The following is a 21121-nucleotide window of genomic DNA, read 5'->3' as shown; positions in this document are numbered from 1 at the left end:
CTTATTAGCCAATTTTTTTTAAATAGTCACGGAAATTACAGCGTTGTAATATATTAACATATACTAGGATGGTGACTCGTGCAGCTGTTCACTGCAGCAGCGACGTTCCAGGTGTTAGAAAGGCAGCCTATGCACTACTTCTAGCAGCCTTCGAATGTGAGTACTAGAGTCATTACCACGTCAGCGTATAGACACCAACTGGAAAGCGTAAACCTCCCCCAGAGATCAGAGTGACTAAAGCTAATTTGCAGAAGAACAAAGGTCTCCAATATAGCTCGTCGGACTTGACGATTGGGGGGAGGGGGGAGGCACCAGGCGGACTGATGGTGTACCGAGAACACAGTTAAAGTTGTAAAAAGTCGCTGGCGCCGTGGCGATATCGGCTGATGATAAAAAAAAATTCCGAAGGTAATCCTCATTTGTACGATTAACAATTTTATCACACAGATATCTTCAGCGTTGACCAGACAGCTTCAAATCCAAAACGTGCAGCGAGGTTCGTAAGCCCCTTGCTTCAGAACGAGGATATGAAGACACCGTTCGGAATCCTTGGACTTGGTCTGGCTTCTGACACAGCTGGATATATGAGAGATACAGTGAGCAGGTGTATTGGGTCATCAGGCACGGTGCGCAGGTAAGCAGAGAAGAGAAGTTCCTCAACACCTCTTCCCCTTATTTTGCCCCATTTTTGAAAGTCGATCTTCTACTGTCGTTTCGACCTGGTCGGACCAGCTCATGGGACTGCGGCCACGTGGTCATTTTCAATTTAACTTTGAGACATCAAAAAGGGGAATTGCATAGAAATATAATTCTTTATATACATCGTGCGAAAGAGAGCGCACTATAGTACTTTTCGACGCGTGATTGGCCGACGATTCTTATTGAACGTTGTTTAAAATCAATATAAATATGGGCTAAGCTTGATGAATATACACACTTGCACTTTGGACTTCGTGTTGTCATTACCTCCAAAATTTAACCGTCCTAGGAAGTATCTTACAATATTTTTTGAATTAAATTCATCTGATCAGGTTCTGTGAATGCTTCATCATCACCGTTCATCTTCCTGCAATATTTGCCACCACTACCACCGGCAACTTCTCGTGCCTGTCCACCTTGCTGGAGGTATTCTTCAAGCAGCTGAGGGAGAACGACGCTTTCAAGCTGAACCTAATAGGAGACCACACAGCTGGGGGGTGAGTAAACCAATTCTTGATGCTGTTCCACCTTCTTTCCAAGAATAGCGCTATCATAGATTAGAACGTCGACCATAATGAACTTAAAATTTTTGTGTGTGATTGTTATAGGATGAGGATTAGATTGTGTGCACGATGACTGTTCATGTGTGTGTTCATTTTTTTTTAATTATTTTGTGTGTGTGTGTATTTAAGTGTGTATATATGTGCTCTACCGAGATTTCAGATGTGTATATATGTATATATATATATATATATATATATATATATATATATATATATATATATATATACTATTTGTCTGTAAGAGATTGCCTCGATTAATAAGACGGCCAATTTTACTTCTTTGTTAATTATTATGAATGTATCCTAGCGTGTGCAATAAAGAATATTAAGTATATACAATGCTACCGAACCTGCTGTACCGGGAGACGATCTGAGGGGAGGGGGCTGCTTTGCTATCCTAAGGCGAGGTACAGCGGTTCCGGTAGCGTTATAGTAAGTGCGTGTATTTTTTTCAGAGGTTTGTCTACTCCGAAGACTTCAGTTGAAGCTACATCACAGATGATGCCATTGTCAAATCAAGGTAATGCAAGTTACGTAAGTTTTGATGTTGGGCGTATGTAAAATCGTGAAATGTGTACCACATGTGCGTGTAGGTTTAACTGGAAAGAGAAAGAGATATGTTGATGACAGAGAAAGTTATACATTGAAACTTTTAATATGACTCTTCTTTTCTTCCTTTGATTTTTTTTATTAAATCTATTTTATTTTTGACCCTACTCTGCTTCGCAAGGTGTTATAGTTGTGGAGAAGAAGCAGGAAGAAACTCCACAACAACACATGTTTTGATAAAGTTTAACACAGATGTATACATATACACTTTATCAGATATAGCCTGAATGAAATCTAAACAACCAGGCGACATCGCTACCAAGGATTCTTGTCATTTAAATATTAGTTTATTGAATAATAATCCTTATAATGTTTTAATAAAGTTTAACACAGATGTATACATATACACTTTATATGTAGCCTGAATGAAATCAAAACAACCAGGCGACATGACTGCCAAGGATTCTTGTCATCTAAATATTAGTTTATTGAATAATAAGCGTTTTAAGTTAATATACTTTTAATGTACGTTTTGATGAAATTGAAGTGATATAAGTATGTGATACAATCATTTATAATTCACACTTTGTGCATTAATTTATATAGGATTACCACTGAACAAATAAGTTTCAGATGAAGAACAGTAGCGCCCTCTATGTACCGTGATACCATTCGATCGACAATCCGTCTGCAAAGTGGAGATTATGGTGTATCCTTCCATAGATATCTTTGGGGAAGATCTATGTCTTGCATGATTTGAGGAATTTTAGTAAGAAAACCTGATTAAGCTTTTTAGAAATAGAAGAAAAAAATTAGAAATTTTAAAGTTGATAACAATAGAAGTTACCCTGCATTAGATGGACACAGTAAAAGACGTGGAAAGTCGCTTGATGATGGGATTGTTAGACTGATCATAGTGGAGGCCTATGCCCAACAGTGGCCGTCTATCGGTTTAGAAGATTCGTAGTCAAGGTTCTCAAATATTCATCTTTGTTAATATGAAAAAAATAAACTTATTTTATTACAGAACCAATTGAAGAAACCAAAACGTTGGATCAGATTTTGGAAGCGTTATTGAAGTTTTCCAAGGTAAGGCGTCTTTTCTTGTAAGGAAAGAACCTGAAACTTTTATTTATGCTTATTTCAGGTTTAAGAAGTCCACTGATGGACATAAGACCTTCTCCATAGATGAGATATACTATCGGTTGGATGTGTTTACTTTGCAAGTGTACGCCCTACGTTGTGATAAACCTTCAGCGGCTATCAGTTCTGCGAGGTGATCAGTTTTAAGGTCACCCAGTGAGCAATGGAGAGGGATGTGAAGATTGGCTGCATCACCGATGTTCCTCGATGACATCCATAACTGCTGTTGGGAGGATAGGCACTCACTTTAAGGTACCTCGTGGACAGACGTTCTTGACGGTTCTTCATCTCCAGAACTTTGAGGCCCTTGCGGTTGGCTTCCAACGTAGTGTGCCTATATCCACTTGAAATTGCCAATTAATTTGGCTATCTTCTAAATCGATAAGGAAAGATGAGGTTGAGGAGAGGAACCACGTTTCAAGAAACACATTGGTTGTAGACCTTCAACTATAAAGATATTTGACTTCTATGCTTAAGAGTCAAGAGTTACTTTTAGTTTACCACGCCTTACGTTGTAAAGATCAAAATGAAAATTGTCTTCTAGAACAATATAGAAGCAGCATCATCTTTGTGCCTCCAAGTGATGTCGTCGCTGAAGCAGCGGACAAGTTCCGGATTCGACTTCTCTGCTACGATGGCGGAACTTTTGGTCCCAATGCTGGGATTCGTTGGTAGCATCACGCCATTCGTGATCGAGGCCTGCAGGTTGTTCATTGACGACTGCTGTTTGGTTAATGGGTTAGTACCTCGTTGTAGTATATTTGTAAAGTTTATTTTACAGTGACCACTCACGTAGTGAGAACGATAGAAGACCCTATAATCACCATCGGGGCTTACCTCCTCCTTCCACCTCCCCCTCCATCTCCCCACCTCCCCTGCCCATCCATCCTCCCCTCCCCACCTCCCCTCCCTCCTCCATCCCCTCTCCCCCCAACTCCCCCTCCCCTGCCCATCCATCCTCCCCTCCCCACCTCCTCTTCCCCTCCATCCCCCTCTCCCCCCAACTCCCCCTCCCCTAACTCCCCCTCCCCCTAAAGATTGCCACGATGACCGGTCTTCTACAGCCTCGTCCCGCGATATCTCGCGACCCTGACTATGTTGTCGGTCCACCTAGTGGGATAGCTTTCGGCTCCAACGACAATCAGTTGCGTGAGCCATGCCCCCTGCCATTTCAGACGAGATATTTTTAGACACACGTCGATGGGCTTAGTTCTGCGGATCTCATTTTTGATTTTCTCTAGGTGGCCTTCTCGTGAAGCCGTAAGCGACGATGTCTCTGAACCGTATGTCATCACCGGCAACACACGTTGGTCAAAAACCTCCGTGTATACGTTAAAGAAATATTAAAAAAAAAACAAATCCATTTAGACAATTTTTAATTATATTTGATATTTCGAATTTAATTTATTTTTATACAAATTTCAATTGAAAAATAACCAATCACTTTGACCGACGGCATTTTTAATGTAATTTAAATATTAAAAATTCCATAATTTATTTTCTATTGTATACAAAAATCCTTTTTAAGATCAGAGGTACTAAAATCATTTTGTATAAGGTACTAGTAGTGAAACGGAGATGAAGGAAGTTAAAATTTTCAGGTTTAAAAAAAAAGTCGAAAGTCTGATGATATCACTCAAAGACACCGAAGGTCAGGAGTTGGTTGAAGTTTTGTACGAGGATCTGGTGATCAGGCTTCCGGGGATCAAATATTTTACCCTCGGGTAAGTTTTAACTAAGATTCGTGATCTCTTGACAGGAGACGTGTTTGAAACAGTCGTGGAGAAAGAGAAAGAAAACTTAGATATATCAATGTATCATTGAACACCGTTACAATATATATATATATAAAACAAAATTTACAATGTTACGTACAAAGACACATCAGATAGTTAACCACGTAAGAAAAGAACCAATATTTAGCCACTTCCGCACATGCAGTGGTAGTCGTGCAACAAAGTGCACCGCCCGCCAGCCCGCTGATAAATGCGTATGCGGCAAACAATGCGAATTACACAACTGCCACCGTTAATTCACTCAACACGTGTTTCACCCCTCCACGGGGCATCTTCAGGAGTTATGTTACACCGATTAGTGCCGAACACAGAGTGCCAACTTTGTTGCACAACTACCACTGCATGTGCGGAAGTGGCTAAATATTGGTCCCTTTTTTACTTAGGATAGATTCTATTAAAGATAGTTAACCACGATATAAAAATGACGAAAAAAAATTCACATGTAACTATTTTATAAAAATTTATGTAATACTTCAATAGAAGTAAAGATTGAAATCGCGATTGAATAGAGAGGGGTAGAGATATTGGCAGAAGATATGAGTCGTAGATTTAAAGTAGGAGAAGAAGAAGGGAATCGTAAAAATTTCATCGCACCCTCCGTTAAAGTTTACAATAACATTATTGGAATATTTTAGCAGAGATCAAAAGAGTCTTGGCAAAGGAGTAAACTCATGTGAAAGTCCCAACATATACAGGGTGATTGCCTTTACGTGTAAAAGAAGGGTATATGCCAGCAAAAACTTAAAGCTTACAACTATTAACCTGTATATATAATTTTTGTTTTACACACACACACACACACACACACACATACATATATATATATATAATAGCAATGGTAGAGTGTTAAGATACGCCATCGTAGGTTGCAGTTTCAATTCTCGGTATATATTCGAAAAACAAATTAAAATTTGTTTGATTAAATAATAATATAAGCCTATATTTAATTTCTATCTAGATATAATCTCGTAGATTTAAATCAGTAATTTCGAAAATCTCAAAATTTTTGCAATAAAATTAAATAGTAGACCCCGTCGTGTCTCCATGGATCTCTTAAGGTCCAACTGGATTACTTTAGTAAGTTAGGGTCAAAATGAAGTATATATATGTTATTTCACAGCGAAAAGAATGAAAAAACAGAAGATCATACCATGGAAGACCTTTCGAAAGAGTTCACATTGGAAGGTGAGTTACTTTTTCAACTCTAGCAGAAGATGAAAGAAATTTCCTGATGATGAAACTTTTGGTATAATATCTTTATTCATTAGAGATTTTATATCTCTTATTGATATCAAGTTTAGTCCGTCACCTGTTCTGATGATGAATGATCAAAGGACGGGTGAAAGAAAATTAATAAGGCAAGTATATATTCAATAAATATAGCAGGCTGGTGATGAACACGTTTCCAAGATGTGTTACGAAATCGCTTCTATTGTTTGATTAAATAGATGTGTTATGTTCTGGTAATCAGAGAGTTATACCCTGGTATCGACGAAAACCCAACGAAACTCCTGAGTTTCGTTGGGAGATCGATTCAGAAATGAAATCTACAGAAGAACAACGGCCACTGATGTAGCTCGAAGAATTGCTCTTTTGAAGTAGCAGCGAGTAAAGCCGATGACGGCTGGGGTGGTCACACGAGGTGGATCGAGGATTTAGTCAAGTATTGTACCATGATACCAGTCTTGGCTATCTTTGGGGGAGGCATACCGAACAATAGAGAAATTATTAATTTCTATGTGTTTATTGTTTTATCAATATTTTTAGAAGGATTCGAAGAAAATGTAACACTTCCATGTGGGTGATGTGGTAGGCCCTTAGGTGGAATGAGGATATAAGTAAGAAAAGGACCAATATTTAGCCACTTCGGCACATGCAGTGGTAGTCATGCAATAAAAAGCACCGCCCGCCAGACCGCTGATAAATGCGTATGCGGCAAATGCGAATCAGCATTTGCCGCATACGCATTTATCAGCGGCCACCGCCACATCACTCAACACGTGTTTCACCCCTCCACTGGGCATCTTCAGGAGTTATGTTACACCGATTAGTGCCAAACACAGAGTAAATATGGATGAGGATCTAATAAAGTGGGAAGTCGCTGAATGCATATAACGCACGACTGGTCCACTGGTGGGATCCCGCGTACGCTCGGCGCGGTGGTGGGTTTCAACTCAATGCCAGCTGTCTGTAACAACTTATTTATTATAATTAAAAATCAATATTTCCAGGGTGCGTTGCAGAAAGTGCAAAGCTCTCCCCCTCCATCTCCCCCTCCCCCTCCGTCTCCCCCTCCATCCCTAAACCCAAGCGTAAGACGAATCATCGTGCCTTACAGTGGGCGTCTATAGGAAAGGAAGAGTCAAATAAATAAGTATAAAAGAATAATGCTACTTCCCTCTTATCAAAGATATTGTTAATCACCCATCACCCAGGTCTGGTGGAAGCGTTCGGCAAACTCTCCAACTGGGAGGATCTGACACTTCAAAATCGAAGATCGGTGATTTGCAGTCTCCCTCCGCTGTGGGTGGACCTGGTCAAGTATCGCGAGGAGATGGCCATGTGGAAGGGTAAGTATGGTGGAACTCGTGATGAAGGGTTTTTATCATTTTATTCGAAGTCAATGTACAATAGGAAAAAAATAATACACAGGGTGATTGGTTTAACATGTGACAAATTTAAAGAGGTACTCATTTGTCAATTATTAATATGTATTAAATTAATAAATCTGTAATTTAATACAGGATGTTCGGTTTTAGGTGTAAAAGTTTTTTACACCTATTTTTAATCACTCTGTATGATGTGATCACTCTGAAATATGTAACAATAATTTATTTTTTGTTCTGCAATGCGAAAGGCACCACGGCCTTTCACATCAAATTATTTATGATTTTGGAAACCATTGATTTATTATACAGGATGTACCATATAGTAAATGACAGCTAATGCGCTATATATCAACAACACTAATATATATATACTAGCTGATCCCGCAAACGTTGTTTTGCAAAAAAAAATATTTTTAATTTTCAATTTAAAAATAAGGGTTGATCGTAGAGGGGTGAAAATTTAGGGTTGTATATATTTTGTATTTTGTATCATAAAAAAATAAAAACAAATAATTTCGTCAAAAAATAAAAAAAAAATTTAAGGGTGAACAACCCTTATCACTTAGGGGTATGAAAAATAGATAGTAGCTCGTCAGCTGTTTGAATGGAAGTCGTTATTGCGATTATTTGCAAGTTTCTTGCGATGACGTCACAGCAAATTATTACACCCAATATCGACCTCGAGGAACCGGAATGCGGCGCACGAGACCGGCGCGAACACTGAGGAGCTTCGACTCACTACATTGTATAATAAATCAGATATATATATATATACATATATATATACATATACTAGCTAATCCCGCAAACGTTGTTTTGCAAACAAAAACTAAAGTTTTTAATTAACACATTAAAAATAAGGGTTGATCGTAGAGGGGTAAAAATTTAAGGTTGTGTGTATTTTTGTATGTTGTATCATAAAAAAATAAAAACCAAAAATTTTGTCTAAAAATTTAAAAAAAAATTTAAGGGGTGGACCACCCTTATCACTAAGGGGTATAGAAAATAGATAGTAGCCGATTCTCAGACCTACTGAATACGCATATAAAATTTGGTAAAAATCGGTCGAGCCGTTTCAGAGGAGTTCAAGTTCGAACACCGTGACACGAGAATTTTATATTATATATATATATATATATATATAGAAATACTGGCTGTGACCGCGACTTCGTTCGCGTGGAGTTTAACAGAAAGAGAAACATGTTTCATCATTTACTTTTTTTTTCATTTAAGAACTTTTCTAAAATAAAAGTAGCCCAAGTTACTCCTTATTTGGCGGAACATCTACCTGCCAGTATAAGTCCTGCCAAAATCGCTCACAAACAGACAGACGTAAATAGTAATTTTGGTATACATTATGCCTCATTTTGCGTCGTGGTCACGTTCCAAAAAAACACGACGCAAATTGAAACTACGCAAAGTGAATTAAGATTTTCTATAGCAAACCATGTAAAGATCGAAGATAGGTTCCAGGGTCACGAAAATACAACTTTTTAAAAAGAAAATTGAACAAAGTAAACATTTAAAAAACAAAAATAATATAACTCTGCCAATAAATAAATTGGAGTAATATTTACCTTTTTTGTAACCAAAAACTACAAGTTAATATTAATATAAATTTATTATTCTCTTTTTAAAAAAAGCAAAACACACTACATTACAACACACTACGTAATTGAAACTGAAATCTCAAAATTGGCAAAACAAGGTAAAAATAAAACTGTATTCAAATTGCGTTGATTTTTAGTTAGAAAAGGAATCCCCGAGTTTTGATGGCTTAGCGCAATTAGAATCAAAAGTGTTACCATCTTTTAGAAAAAAAAGAAAATTTCAAAAAAAATTAAATATTCGAACCCAAAACAACGCAACCTCGAAGATCTAACGACGCGCAGTGAAAATTAGTACTAATTAAGCAGCGACGCAACTTCGAACAAAAACACAAAACGAAACGACACAAAGCGAGGTATTGGTGTATATACCGTATATATATATATATTTATTTTTTAATATTACAAACAGACGCACCAATTTTATATATATATATATATATATATATATATATATATATATATATATATATATATATATATATATATATATATATATATATATATATATATATATATATATAGATGTCACATAATCGAACAGTACTCGGCTGGATTCCAGGGATACATTCTTATGCGATTTAAAATGTGCATTAATTATATAAGATTGCCAATGCTCAAAACCAAGTTTCCAGAGGTTGAACAGCGGCGTGGTCTGTATACAATAAAAACATGTGATTTCCATTTTAACAAACACATTCATATTTCAGATAAACCTTCGAACAGCTGGTTCGATAAAATGGCGGCGGTGTACCACAAGGAGACATATAAGAGGATGCATTGGTACAACGAAATGGTGAAGTGGCCAAAGAGCTGCTTCGACTCGTCCGCTGTAAGTCCAATGCTGGGCAAGGAACTTTACAGGTTTCCAATAGGCCCCACATCTACAGATGGTTTAAAAAGCTCATCTGTCCATTTGGTGATTAGACGCCTCCAGCTTTGCGGTTCCTGGTCTCTGGTTTATCCACTCCACTTAATGCTCCAGCATTGGGAGAAAGGTGGTGAAGATAAAAGAAATTGTGATGGATCAAGATATACAAAATGATATGTATATCTTGATCCATCATAATTATGTAATAGAAAAATATGGGCGGTACAAGAGGTCTCTCCAATGGGTTTATTTAAAAGAAAATGTACTATAGATAGTAAAAATGTGAAAAGACGAGACAAAATGTAATTATCTGTGATATTTTGGTATGGTGAAGGATGATAGGTGATGAGATAAATGATAGGGAAATTGTAATGGATGACAGGAGTAAAGCAATATTGTAGTCCGTATGCCGTAGTGAAAGATGTAAGAAAGCGAACTTTATTGTCTTTATTATCCCAATTGCACTTTTTGAATGCGCGCCGTCAGCCCCGACTAGCTCGATAGTGGAATTCGTATTTTATTCCCTACGGTCTTTATATTGGACATTGGAATGGTCGTTCATAATTCATGACGGCTTCGAGTGCCGGTCTGGCGTTGAAATCAGGGAGGAGACAATAGCCTCCCTAGGCGAAAAAGAAACTAGGAAAGAATTCCTCGCTTGTTGCAAGAAAATAGTTAAAAACGTTATACAAAAAAATAAAAATCCAAATATACAATAAGAAATGTGATAAAATAAAACTCAAATGTGATATATAAGCATGAAAGATAGATAATAGACCGAAAGAGAAAGTAAAATATTAAAGAAGAGAGAGAAAATAAAAAATCATATGAAAAATTAAATTGCAAATAAAGTCCCTGTCCCACCATAAATAGGGGTACGAGAGGCCCCCAATAGCGGAGGTCTATCCATGACGTGAGCCCATAGTAACATTCTCAAAATTTACCCTCAAACCTTCAGTTATGTGAGAAAAGTTATATTAACATTGTTTTTTTGTAAAATTTCGAATTCAGATAGTGGACGCCTTGAAACTTACCAGTATGCAAAGTAAAGAAACCCCTCACAACTTGACCACTCATATCCTGCCTGGCGATTGTCTTGCTAAATGGTCCGCAAGGATCTTGACCAGGTAAGGATGGTGAAAAACAAATTTTATCTTTTTCCTAGCATCAAGCTGACAAGTTGATCTTTCGGAATATACAGAAGGTGGAACCGCAGCAGGATACAGGATGCTCTTGTGATGTCCTCGTAAGGCGACAAATCTGGACTTCATCTTATATGGTTTATAATCAGCAAGTTCTGCTCTGGTTTCGTGGTTGGATCTTGACTCCGTGAATCAGCTGTACTCTATTGCTTTTCTTGATGTACTGCATATTTAATGGAATCAGGCGTTACCTCGCGGAAGTCCATCCTAAGTAAGAAAAGGACCAATATTTAGCCACTTCCGCACATGCAGTGGTAGTTGTGCAACAAAGTGCACCGCCCGCCAGCCCGCTGATAAATGCGTATGCGGTAAACAATGCGAATTACACAACTGCCACCGCCAAATCACTCAACACGTGTTTCACCCCTCCACGGGGCATCTTCAGGAGTTATGTTACACCGATTAGTGTTATGTATAAACGCGCCTGTTCAGCTTGGCATGCTGATCTTAAATATTTAATGGAATCAGGCGTTACCTTGCGGAAGTCCATCCTAAGTAAGTACTTAATAATTCTTATATCAAAGTCAAAGGACTAAAATTTTCAGGTCGGCGTGTATCGTAGAAATGGACGAGCAGGATAGCAATAGTGCGACCGTCTCGCACGCTCTACTATGGTGCACGAGTGCGAACGAGATTGCGATATCCAGACAAGTCTTGCATTGCATCGATACAATAGACATGTAAGTGATTTTACAATAAGATTATTTTTTATTTAGTTTTGATTATGGTAGACGCGGCTTGGGTACGCCCCCCCATTAGGTAGAAAAACATAGTTGAAGACAAGGAGGTCGAAGACCGATCATCGTGGCGTAGACAGTAGGCGTTCATCAGCTGGGGATGCGCAGTGCCATGGAAACGTCGATTAAAATGAAAATAGACACGGAAAGCATCGCCTTAATGATGGGCGACGACAACCTTCGCCCATCATTCCTATCGTTTGCTCGCAGGGTGGTAAGCGATGCAATAAAAAATAATAAAACCAAATAGGAAAACTTTAACCAAAATGCACATATAAAACACATGTAAAAGAAAAAAGTCTAATCTAAACAAATCTGTAATAGCAAAAGATAATGATAGAAATAAAATAAAGATTAGAAATAAATTTGTACCTAGCCACCTAAGAGTAAAAAAGATGAGGAAAGGAAGTCGATGAAAGACGGAATGAAAGAACAAAAAAAAATTAAGGATATTGTGAAGGATAAAAAGAAATAATAAAAAAAATTGAAAAGAATGAAAGTGAGTGTAGAATAAAGATAAAACCATAAAAAAAAATTATTTGTAAATAAAGTCCCTGTCCCAAACAAAACAGGGGTACGAGAAAAAAAAAAGATATAATGATGATAACTGCTGCCCAAATGGCATCTACAGATTCCGTCGAGTTCGAGGTGGCAGGACGCAGAGGTCACTTAGCGTAAGATTTCTAAAGGTAGAGAAACTTATAGGCTCCTTTGGTAGCTTCGGCTCGGATCGGTATATGCTACAATATCACAGGATTCTTGGATCGTTTAGCAGTACCACCGGATTCTCAGATAACTAAGTAAGAAAAGGACCAATATTTAGCCACTTCCGCACATGCAGTGGTAGTCGTGCAACAAAGTGCACCGCCCGCCAGCCCGCTGATAAATGCGTATGCGGCAAACAATGCGAATTGCACAACTACCACCGTTAATTCACTCAACACGTGTTTCACCCCTCCACGGGGCATCTTCAGGAGTTATGTTACACCGATTAGTGCCAAATATAAAGTGCTACACTCTCTTAGATATCTTCAGCTGATTCTTCATACAAGTATCACCAAGTGGTCACCTTATTTGCGACTATCCGCAATCGATAGAGCAATAATATAAACAACTAGCGCCATCTATCAGCGTCGTTCAAAAACATACAGTACTTCGAGATATATATATATATACATGGTGATTGATTATAAGTAAAAGTTTTAAACTGTGTAAATGTTTAGCTCCTTTATAATCACTATGAAATAGTTATTATTTCTATTCGTAATCTTCGGGAACAGATAATAAACAATAATCGATTAAAATATGTAGTACAGATTTTTAAATAGCCTATACCATATGTTAGTTAATCAACTTGTTTTTTTTTTTCAGAGAAGATGTGGCGACGTTGCCATGGTTACGTCAAGAGATAATCGCCAGGAGGCAGCTGGCGCTGGAGAGGAACGACACGGATGTGATATCCTCACTCCTGGAGAGAACTGGTTGGTAAACCCTCTGGATCATTTAGTTACCATCATCAGAAGAATGTTTAAACTACAATCAGATTGAACTATATCATTATAGTAAGAAAAGGGACAATGTTCTCTGTGTTTAGCACTAATCGGTGTAACATAACTCCTGAAGATGCCCCGTGGAGGGGTGAAACACGTGTTGCGTGATTTGGCGGTGGTAGTTGTGTAGTTCGCATTGTTTGCCGCATGCGCATTTATCAGCAGACCGGCGGGCGGTGCACTTTGTTGCACGACTACCACTGCATGTGCGGAAGTGGCTAAATATTGTTCCTTTTCTTACTTAGGATGAACTTCCGCGAGGTAACGCGTGATTCCATTAAATATATCATTATAGATTCAAGTCGAAGGATGATATATCTATCATCGTTCGAATTAAGCGTTCATCGTAATACTTCATGTTGCCGGTGATGATATACGGATCCGAGACGTGGTCACGGGACTCTTGAAGACTCAAGGTCATCAAGAAAGCTATGCTCGAAGACGGAATTAGAAATGAGATCTGCAGAAGAACAAAGTTCTTTGTAACTCGAAGAATTGCTTGTCTGAAATTGCAGTGGGCCGACCATGAGACGATAGACATGATATATATAGACTAATATAGTAAGTGGACATCTAACAGGTGAAAAGAATAAAAAGAAAGTCCTCTAAGAAAATTAAAATGTTTTATCTAAAACATTAGTTTTGATTCCTTTTGAATTTCCTTCAAAGTGATAATGATTTAACTATAAACTTAAATGGTTTGTTCAAAAATTTAAAACGTATAACATAGTTACTTACTATAGCCTTACCGAAACTGCTGTACCGCGCCTTAGGTACATGCGCGGTGAGGTGAGGGAGTGTTGACCTCGCCGTTCTTACTGAAGGCATTCAGATGAACGGCTACCGCGTTGATGAATGTTTTGTTAATGAATTTTAGTATACAGTTATTTGTTTCACAGAAACCATTCCACCTTCTCTGATCCAAAAAGCGCCTGTGGAAGATGTTGTGGGCATCAACCATCTTGCTCTTCTATTGCGGTGCGATCTTAAAGGTAAGAACACTAAATGTACACCTTCTTCTATCCTCTCTACTTGTTCTCCTCCTAGTCCACTTTGCATGTGAGTCGTGTCTATCTCCTCCTACTGTGTCATGTCATGTCTTACTCTCCATCTGACAATTATCTTCCTGGTACCATTTTTCATATTAGTGACATCATACTCCCTTTCTTCCTCTAATTGAAAACTGTGATGACTTAATTTTAAAGCAAGTCATACTTCCTCTCTTACCTCTCTTATCTCTGGCTGATGTCTTCCTGAGACCTATCAAAACGCACACTTTTGTAGTTTCAACGTCGTGCGAAACTACATGAAGGTCACTACCCCCCATAAAAACCACCACAAAGCACAGATATTCGTATAGCTTGATTCCTGTATTCGCCTCCAAGCCCATGTTACCATGCGTGGTACAACCTTCGACCTGGTCTCTGGCTCTGGATGAGGAGGTTTCTCTTCTTTGCTTTTTAGACGATAGATGCCCACTGCAAGGCATAGGTCATAATGACCTGCCCATGCCTGCCTGTATCCTGCGACTTCCTTGACCTTGACTACATCGTCGCCCCACCTAGTGGGATGACTGCCCACGCCGCGTCTTTAGCATTCCTTTATCGTTATTCTATTGTCCTTTTTAATATCTTCTTGTTATGGCTATTGGGTATTGATCTGGATTCGACTTCATATTATTCATTATCATCATTTTAACCGTATGGAATTCACTGTTGGGTATGTCTTTATCCAGCTTATTACCACGACTTCAATAAGGTAATTTGTCCACTTCGTTAACATTCTATAGTAATGTGATTGCTTAAATATCCAACACAAAAGAGAAATCCGAGAGGCAAAGTCGTTCTACTATCGAGGCGATCGGGGCTGACGGCATGCATAAAGATGTAGGTGTGGTAATCAAGGCAAGTTGAAACTGGCCATTTATTCTTCGGTGTAGCTTGCCCACTGCCACCTCAACGTGCCCAACGTTGGAGAAATCCGAGAGGCAAAGTCGTTCTACTATCGAGGCAATCGGGGCTGACGGCATGCATAAAGATGGAGGTGTGGTAATCAAGGCAAGTTGAAACTGGCCATTTATTCTTCGGTGTAGCTTGCCCACTGCCACCTCAACGTGCCCAACGTTGGAGAAATCCGAGAGGCAAAGTCGTTCTACTATCGAGGCAATCAGGGCTGACGGCATGCATAGAGATGTAGGTGTGGTAATCAAGGCAAGTTGAAACTGGCCATTTATTCTTCGGTGTAGCTTGCCCACTGCCACCTCAACTTGCCCAACGTTGGGCTATGTTCACTTCCGTTCGTCTACTAATTCACTTTATCCTGATTTCATTTTCAGAGTTAAACAAAGAGAGATTGAAGTACACGTTGAATGATACATTGGAGCGTACGAGTGGTTCTGAACGTAAAGCACTCGGTGATAATAGGCGGGTGCTTTGTGACATGGTGCGTTTAGCTGTTACGCACTACGACGCAATGTGGAAGGATGCCTCAGGTTAGTATCCCATAATGTCACCACTATTTATTTATTACATTCCCTTCCAGATGAACATTTGAATTCAGAATACTTCAATGTACACTTTGTGATTTCTTGTATCGTTCTTTATTTAAAAAGTAATCGGATTAAAATTAAAAAAAAGTATTAATTCGTTTACAATATAATCTCTATTGTATTTAAATATGTTTAAATGTTTATGGGAGTACATCGAAGCAAGAAAGAAATTAAGAAAGAAAATTTTTAAATAAATTAGAAGGATACATTTATTTATCTTAAATAACTTACAGTTTAGGAATAACATAAACTTTGTACTTGAAAAAACTTAATGTCCCACATAAATCTTTCTAAAATTCTTACCCCCCTCCCCCCCCTCAAGGTAACATACATAATTTTTTTCTTAAAGTAAAAGGCTTAACTTTCGCATTGATTCTATTTTCGAATTTCCTCCCCTAATAATCAAATTGCCCCCCTGTGGGGTGTGGCTCCAATGTTGGGAAACATTGGCATAAAGTGTAACTAACTGTTGTATATACTGGAATAAGCGGGGGGCGACAAAAAGGGAGTCGGGCTTGGCTGCTTTGCCTTTAATTTCCACTTAATGTAAGCCCGAGAAAGTGAGAAATGCGATGTGGCACAGCTCCCTCCCCATCCCTTCCCCTCCCCCTCCCCCTTTGTGCCTTGGCACAGTGTTGAGGGTCAGTTGAGGTATCGAAAACGACCACAGAGGGTGTCAAACCAGATCCTCCCATGCCAAAAAAGTTAGGATCTTCTATATTTGGCTACCTAAGACATAAACAAGTGTCTAAACCAGAGTTCCCCAAACTTTTTTGTGTCGTAGACCCCTTGTCATGTTTTTCCGTATCGGGTAGGCCCCCTACTTACCTGATATTGATTTCCTGTAAATTTCTAACTGTAGTGAAGTTTAGTGTTAAAAACTTAAAGTAAAAACACATGTTAATTTATACATTTATTAATTGAATTTAAATTAAAACTACTCAAAATAAAATTTTGTATCTGTTATGTAGAATATACGTAACATTAAATAAACGTAAAATAAACTATAAATAAAATAACGTTAAAAATAATAAATAAAATAACGTTAAAGTTAATATTTTAGTGAGAAGGATGAACCTGATGCTTTAATAATAAATTATCAACATTTGGCGTAATTTTTGTAAGGGTTAATATTAAATCTCGGCTAATGATGTCCAGTCTGTTTCTTTATTTCGTTAGGAGATTGGTAACAGCCCCGAACCCCCTTTCCACTTGGTATGAAGATGGAAATGAAATTAATGTAAATGTTTTGATATTATAAGATAGTATGATGTAAGTAAATAGGTACTATCAGTGTATGTGTTGAGATCCACTATCGTGGACCCCCATTTTCATATCATGGACCCTCAAATTTTTTTTCACTGACGTAGACCCCTTGCAGGTTGTCATAGACCCCTAGACCACTTTGGGAATCACTGTTCTAAACCAACAGTTTAAAAAACTAATGACCGATTACGGGGTGATTGAAAGGTTATAAAAGTTTTTATTTTATTTTATGTTGCTTCTATTCACCCTGTATTAAAATATCATTTAATTGTTAAATAATACTGGTTTGATTGTATTACTAATGTTGCTATCTCACTCTTGCTGAAGATCATCAGCGACTACTTTTTTTTATTTAATATTCTTTATTGTACACGTTAAGATACATTTAATAAGTTTTACAATAATATACAGAAAAGTACAATGGGCGGTCTTATCACACAAGGCAATCTCTTACAGACAACCATAGTATGGAAAAGGTAAAAGTACTAATAATGGGTAGTTTACGTGTACAAAAAATATATATATACAAACAAACGAACATAGACATACATACTTATACATACATATGTATACTTTATATGTCCTTAACTATGTCTTCGATCAATCTATTTGGGAGCTTACCCACGCCGTCTACTACTTACCACTGCCTGTTCAGACGTGCAATTCTTCGAGCTCCGTGACTTTAGTTCTTCTGCGGATCTCCTCATTTCTTCGATAGCTCTCTCCATTGGTTTTTGAGTGACCTTATGGTCGTAGAGCGATATTCCCTGCCTACTGCCCTTTTAAACAAGCATTTTTTTTTCAAAAATAGATAATATTAAACTGTGATAAAGATAAAGATAAAAATGTGATACAACAAAACTAGAAATTAAGAAAATGAAAAATGAAAAGAGGATGAAAGAATTGTAAAACAGAGCAAAAGGGAAAGAAAGCAGAATTGTAGTATAAAAGAACAGAACGAAAGATTATGTGAAGAATGAAAGAGAAGAGAATGAAAATAAAATAATTAAGTGAATAAATTAAATGCTAATAAAGTCCCTATCCCACCATAAATAGGGGTACGAGAGGCCCCCAATAGCGGGGGTCAAAAAAAAAACAAGCATTTCTTCAAGCTGTAACTTTTTTTATTTTTTACAGATCCGGAGCAGAATGATCTGGTAATCGAAATATCTGAAGCGATAGGTCTAGCTCTCAACCAAGACCTGCATGTGGAGTACGGTGTACTGGTGGATGTACTTCTGCGTCGGCTGGATGAATTCTCTGGACAGTTGAACGCTGAAGCAACAGCTGCGGTTCTATCGAAGGTAATGTACTGCTGGAAAGCCTGTTGAGGGTAATCTGTGCAGGGTACGCCTGGAAGTGGAAACTGTTCACGTACTACTTTTTTTTATGACACCCGATATTGGGGGCCTCTCGTACCCCTATTTATGGTGGGACAGGGACTTTATTTGCAATTTAATTTTTGACATGATTTTTTCTCTCTCTTCTTTCATATTTTACTTTCTCTTTTGGTCTATTATCTATATTTCATGCTACATTTCTACTTTCACGTACTACTAGGGGGGTAGTATGACATAACCACCGACTTTAGCCCCCAGACATGATCCAAGTTCTGGTGGGTTTTCTCCAGGAGCTGGTTTGGATAGATAATAATAATAATATATTTAAAGCAATAAATACAATTAGAATTATTTATTACTTATAGTAGCATAAAAAGTATACTAATAAATAAATTCCTAATTTTAAAAAATGTAATCATTCTTAAATGTTCTAGAAAGGTATAATGTACGTGTGGCTGTATCTCCTACATGTGTGTATTTGTGTTTATCGGTGTGTGTGTTGCTGTATCCATGTATAAATATGTTTGCGTATGTACGTTACGTGTGCAAAGGGTATGGCGTCCACCAGTGGCGTAGCTATGGTATTTGGGGCCTGGGGCAGATTGGGGGCTTGGTGCCCCCCCCCCCCCGAGTCTAAATTCTTTTTTTATATATTTTACACCTTTTTGTACAATCTTTTATTTTTGCCCATAAAATAGTAAAAAATCCGAAGCTCAATTTTGTTTTTCTCTTTAAAATATTAAAGAAATCAAACCCTTTATGAACCCATCTTAGTGGTTTATACATTAAGGGAGAGGATCATATCCTTAAATGTTGAACACATATATATATCTTCTTGTACAGTTCATGAACACAGATGTGTTTTTGTGATTTAGGGCCCTTTTAGTGTGTACCTTTTTTTTTTAATGTTCATATTATTTAACAACTTTTTTAGCACAAAAATAGTAAAATTCGATATTCTTTTTATGTTTTTTACTTTAAATTATGGTCTTCATTTTTTTATCATTTCATTATTTATCATTCAAAAAAATTTAAAAAAAATTATTGGTGCCCCCCTGCTTGTGGTGCCTGGTGCGCCCCCCCCCGCCACCCCCTAGCTACGCCACTGGCGTCCACCCCCAAGTTTGGCTATGGGGGTATTCAACTATGTCTAGGGGACTTTTGACTGCAACGGTGATGAATATAACTCAGCCTGATTGTAACTAACACTCGTGTGCTCTTAATCGAACATACCTCAATTCTAATCCAGATGGAGAACCTTATTCACGTACTGGACGACGTCGCGTTGAACGAGCTGATGCGGAACCGTCACAAGCTCGCCGACTCCCCCTCTGAAATCCTCTCGAAGCTGGTCAGAGAGGGAGAGGAGACTGACAAGCTGAAGATGTGCCTCCAACTCGTAGCAGACCCCAAGTATTCCCTTCACCAGTACTGCAAAGAGCTAATGAGAGCTTTGCTGAACAATGGTAACGTATTTCAGGTTCCTTGTTCGAATTTTGATTAAAAAATAGTAACGTTTTTAAGAAAAAAAAACTTTATAATGTTTAACAATACAAAGAAGTTGAAAATTCACTTTTTGCTACCACTCCTGAAAATATTACGTAACAGAAGATTCACACCCCCTCAACCCCTCCCCCTTATAATACAGTCATACAAAAATTTTGATCTTGACATTTAAGGAGTATCTTAAATATTCTGGAATATCTATTCATAATCAAGTTACAGCTCCCCCCTTCTCTGATGTCATGCTTCACAATTCTCATCCCTCTTTTATGAGAATATATTTTATGAATGTCCTGATCATATGTCGTCGCTTACTCAAATAGTATGATATATCCTTGCAGATGGTGATCTATGGTCTCGGATATTCAAGAGAATGATGCAGAAGATCTTCGAGAATCCGTACGCTGGTGTGGATTACCTGGTGCTGGCTAAGCATCAGGCTACCCTGGATAACATACGTGAATTCGGTAAATACACTGCAAGATAAATCTCCCCCATCGTCACGATGGCCAGCCTTGCGTGCCCGCATTCAGCTAATTCTTGCAATCTTCACTATGTCGTTGCTCCACATTTCTTCATTCATTTTCATCACCGTTCTTTTTAAAACCATTTGCTAATCCCTTGTGATTGTCAAGAGAAGAGTGCAACTGTGGGTTCCAAAAGATATATGCTTGTTATATGTTCAAAGACGCTCAAAATAAGGAGTTGGTGAAGCAGACTCTATTGGGGCTGATGAGGGAGATAGCCTCCGAACCGCGTACCCTCGGGCTGACGCAGCTCTGTCCCGCTCTAACACGCGATGACGGCATGCGAGGGAGCGAGACGGAGGAGTGCCTGTCGCGTCTGCTGATGCTGCCACGCGGCGTGCGATTGTTGAAGTTTGAAGAGACGGTTCGTTTCATTTTCATCATCTCTTCTCTCTTCCACCCACATGTTTTATACTCTGTTTCTCTTTTCCACAGATAGCGTCCTTGCCTTTGTATATAATTAACATTAAATATTTTTCAATTGTTTTTGACAACGCCATGACACCACCACTATCTATCCATCGAATCATATAGTGTAATACAGGAAGTTGGCACATTTGAGAGTGTGCCATTGTACATTGTACTGTTCTCTTGTGTGTTCATTGGTGATA

General features: G+C 38.2%; 3 protein-coding genes across 3 annotated transcripts in view; 2 read left to right on the top strand and 1 right to left on the bottom strand.

Annotated features, from left to right (window-relative positions):
• Positions 1-4682, top strand: part of LOC137926413 (uncharacterized) — a 43035-nt gene extending 38353 nt beyond the window's left edge. The window contains exons 32-38 of the mRNA XM_068770013.1: positions 68-156; positions 448-634; positions 1032-1196; positions 1718-1782; positions 2839-2900; positions 3499-3692; positions 4556-4682. Coding sequence (XP_068626114.1) covers positions 68-156; positions 448-634; positions 1032-1196; positions 1718-1782; positions 2839-2900; positions 3499-3692; positions 4556-4682 — 889 coding nt within the window. The remainder of the gene's footprint in view (positions 1-67; positions 157-447; positions 635-1031; positions 1197-1717; positions 1783-2838; positions 2901-3498; positions 3693-4555) is intronic.
• Positions 1-21121, bottom strand: part of LOC137926194 (venom protease-like) — a 289572-nt gene that overhangs the window by 67518 nt on the left and 200933 nt on the right. The window lies entirely within an intron of this gene.
• Positions 9682-20470, top strand: LOC137926412 (uncharacterized). Its single transcript, XM_068770012.1, has 9 exons — positions 9682-9798; positions 10849-10964; positions 11585-11719; positions 13148-13257; positions 14226-14318; positions 15662-15817; positions 18278-18444; positions 19730-19946; positions 20325-20470. Exons 1-9 carry the CDS (start codon positions 9706-9708, stop codon positions 20468-20470), a joined length of 1233 nt encoding a protein of 410 aa, XP_068626113.1. The 5' UTR covers positions 9682-9705.

Source organism: Battus philenor, unplaced genomic scaffold (genome assembly GCF_028537555.1).
Source record: "Battus philenor isolate CCGP_79_NKW_IND1 unplaced genomic scaffold, ilBatPhil1.0.hap1 SCAF_29, whole genome shotgun sequence".
Taxonomy (NCBI): Eukaryota; Metazoa; Arthropoda; class Insecta; order Lepidoptera; family Papilionidae; genus Battus; species Battus philenor.
This window is presented reverse-complemented; position numbering and strand designations above follow the sequence as displayed.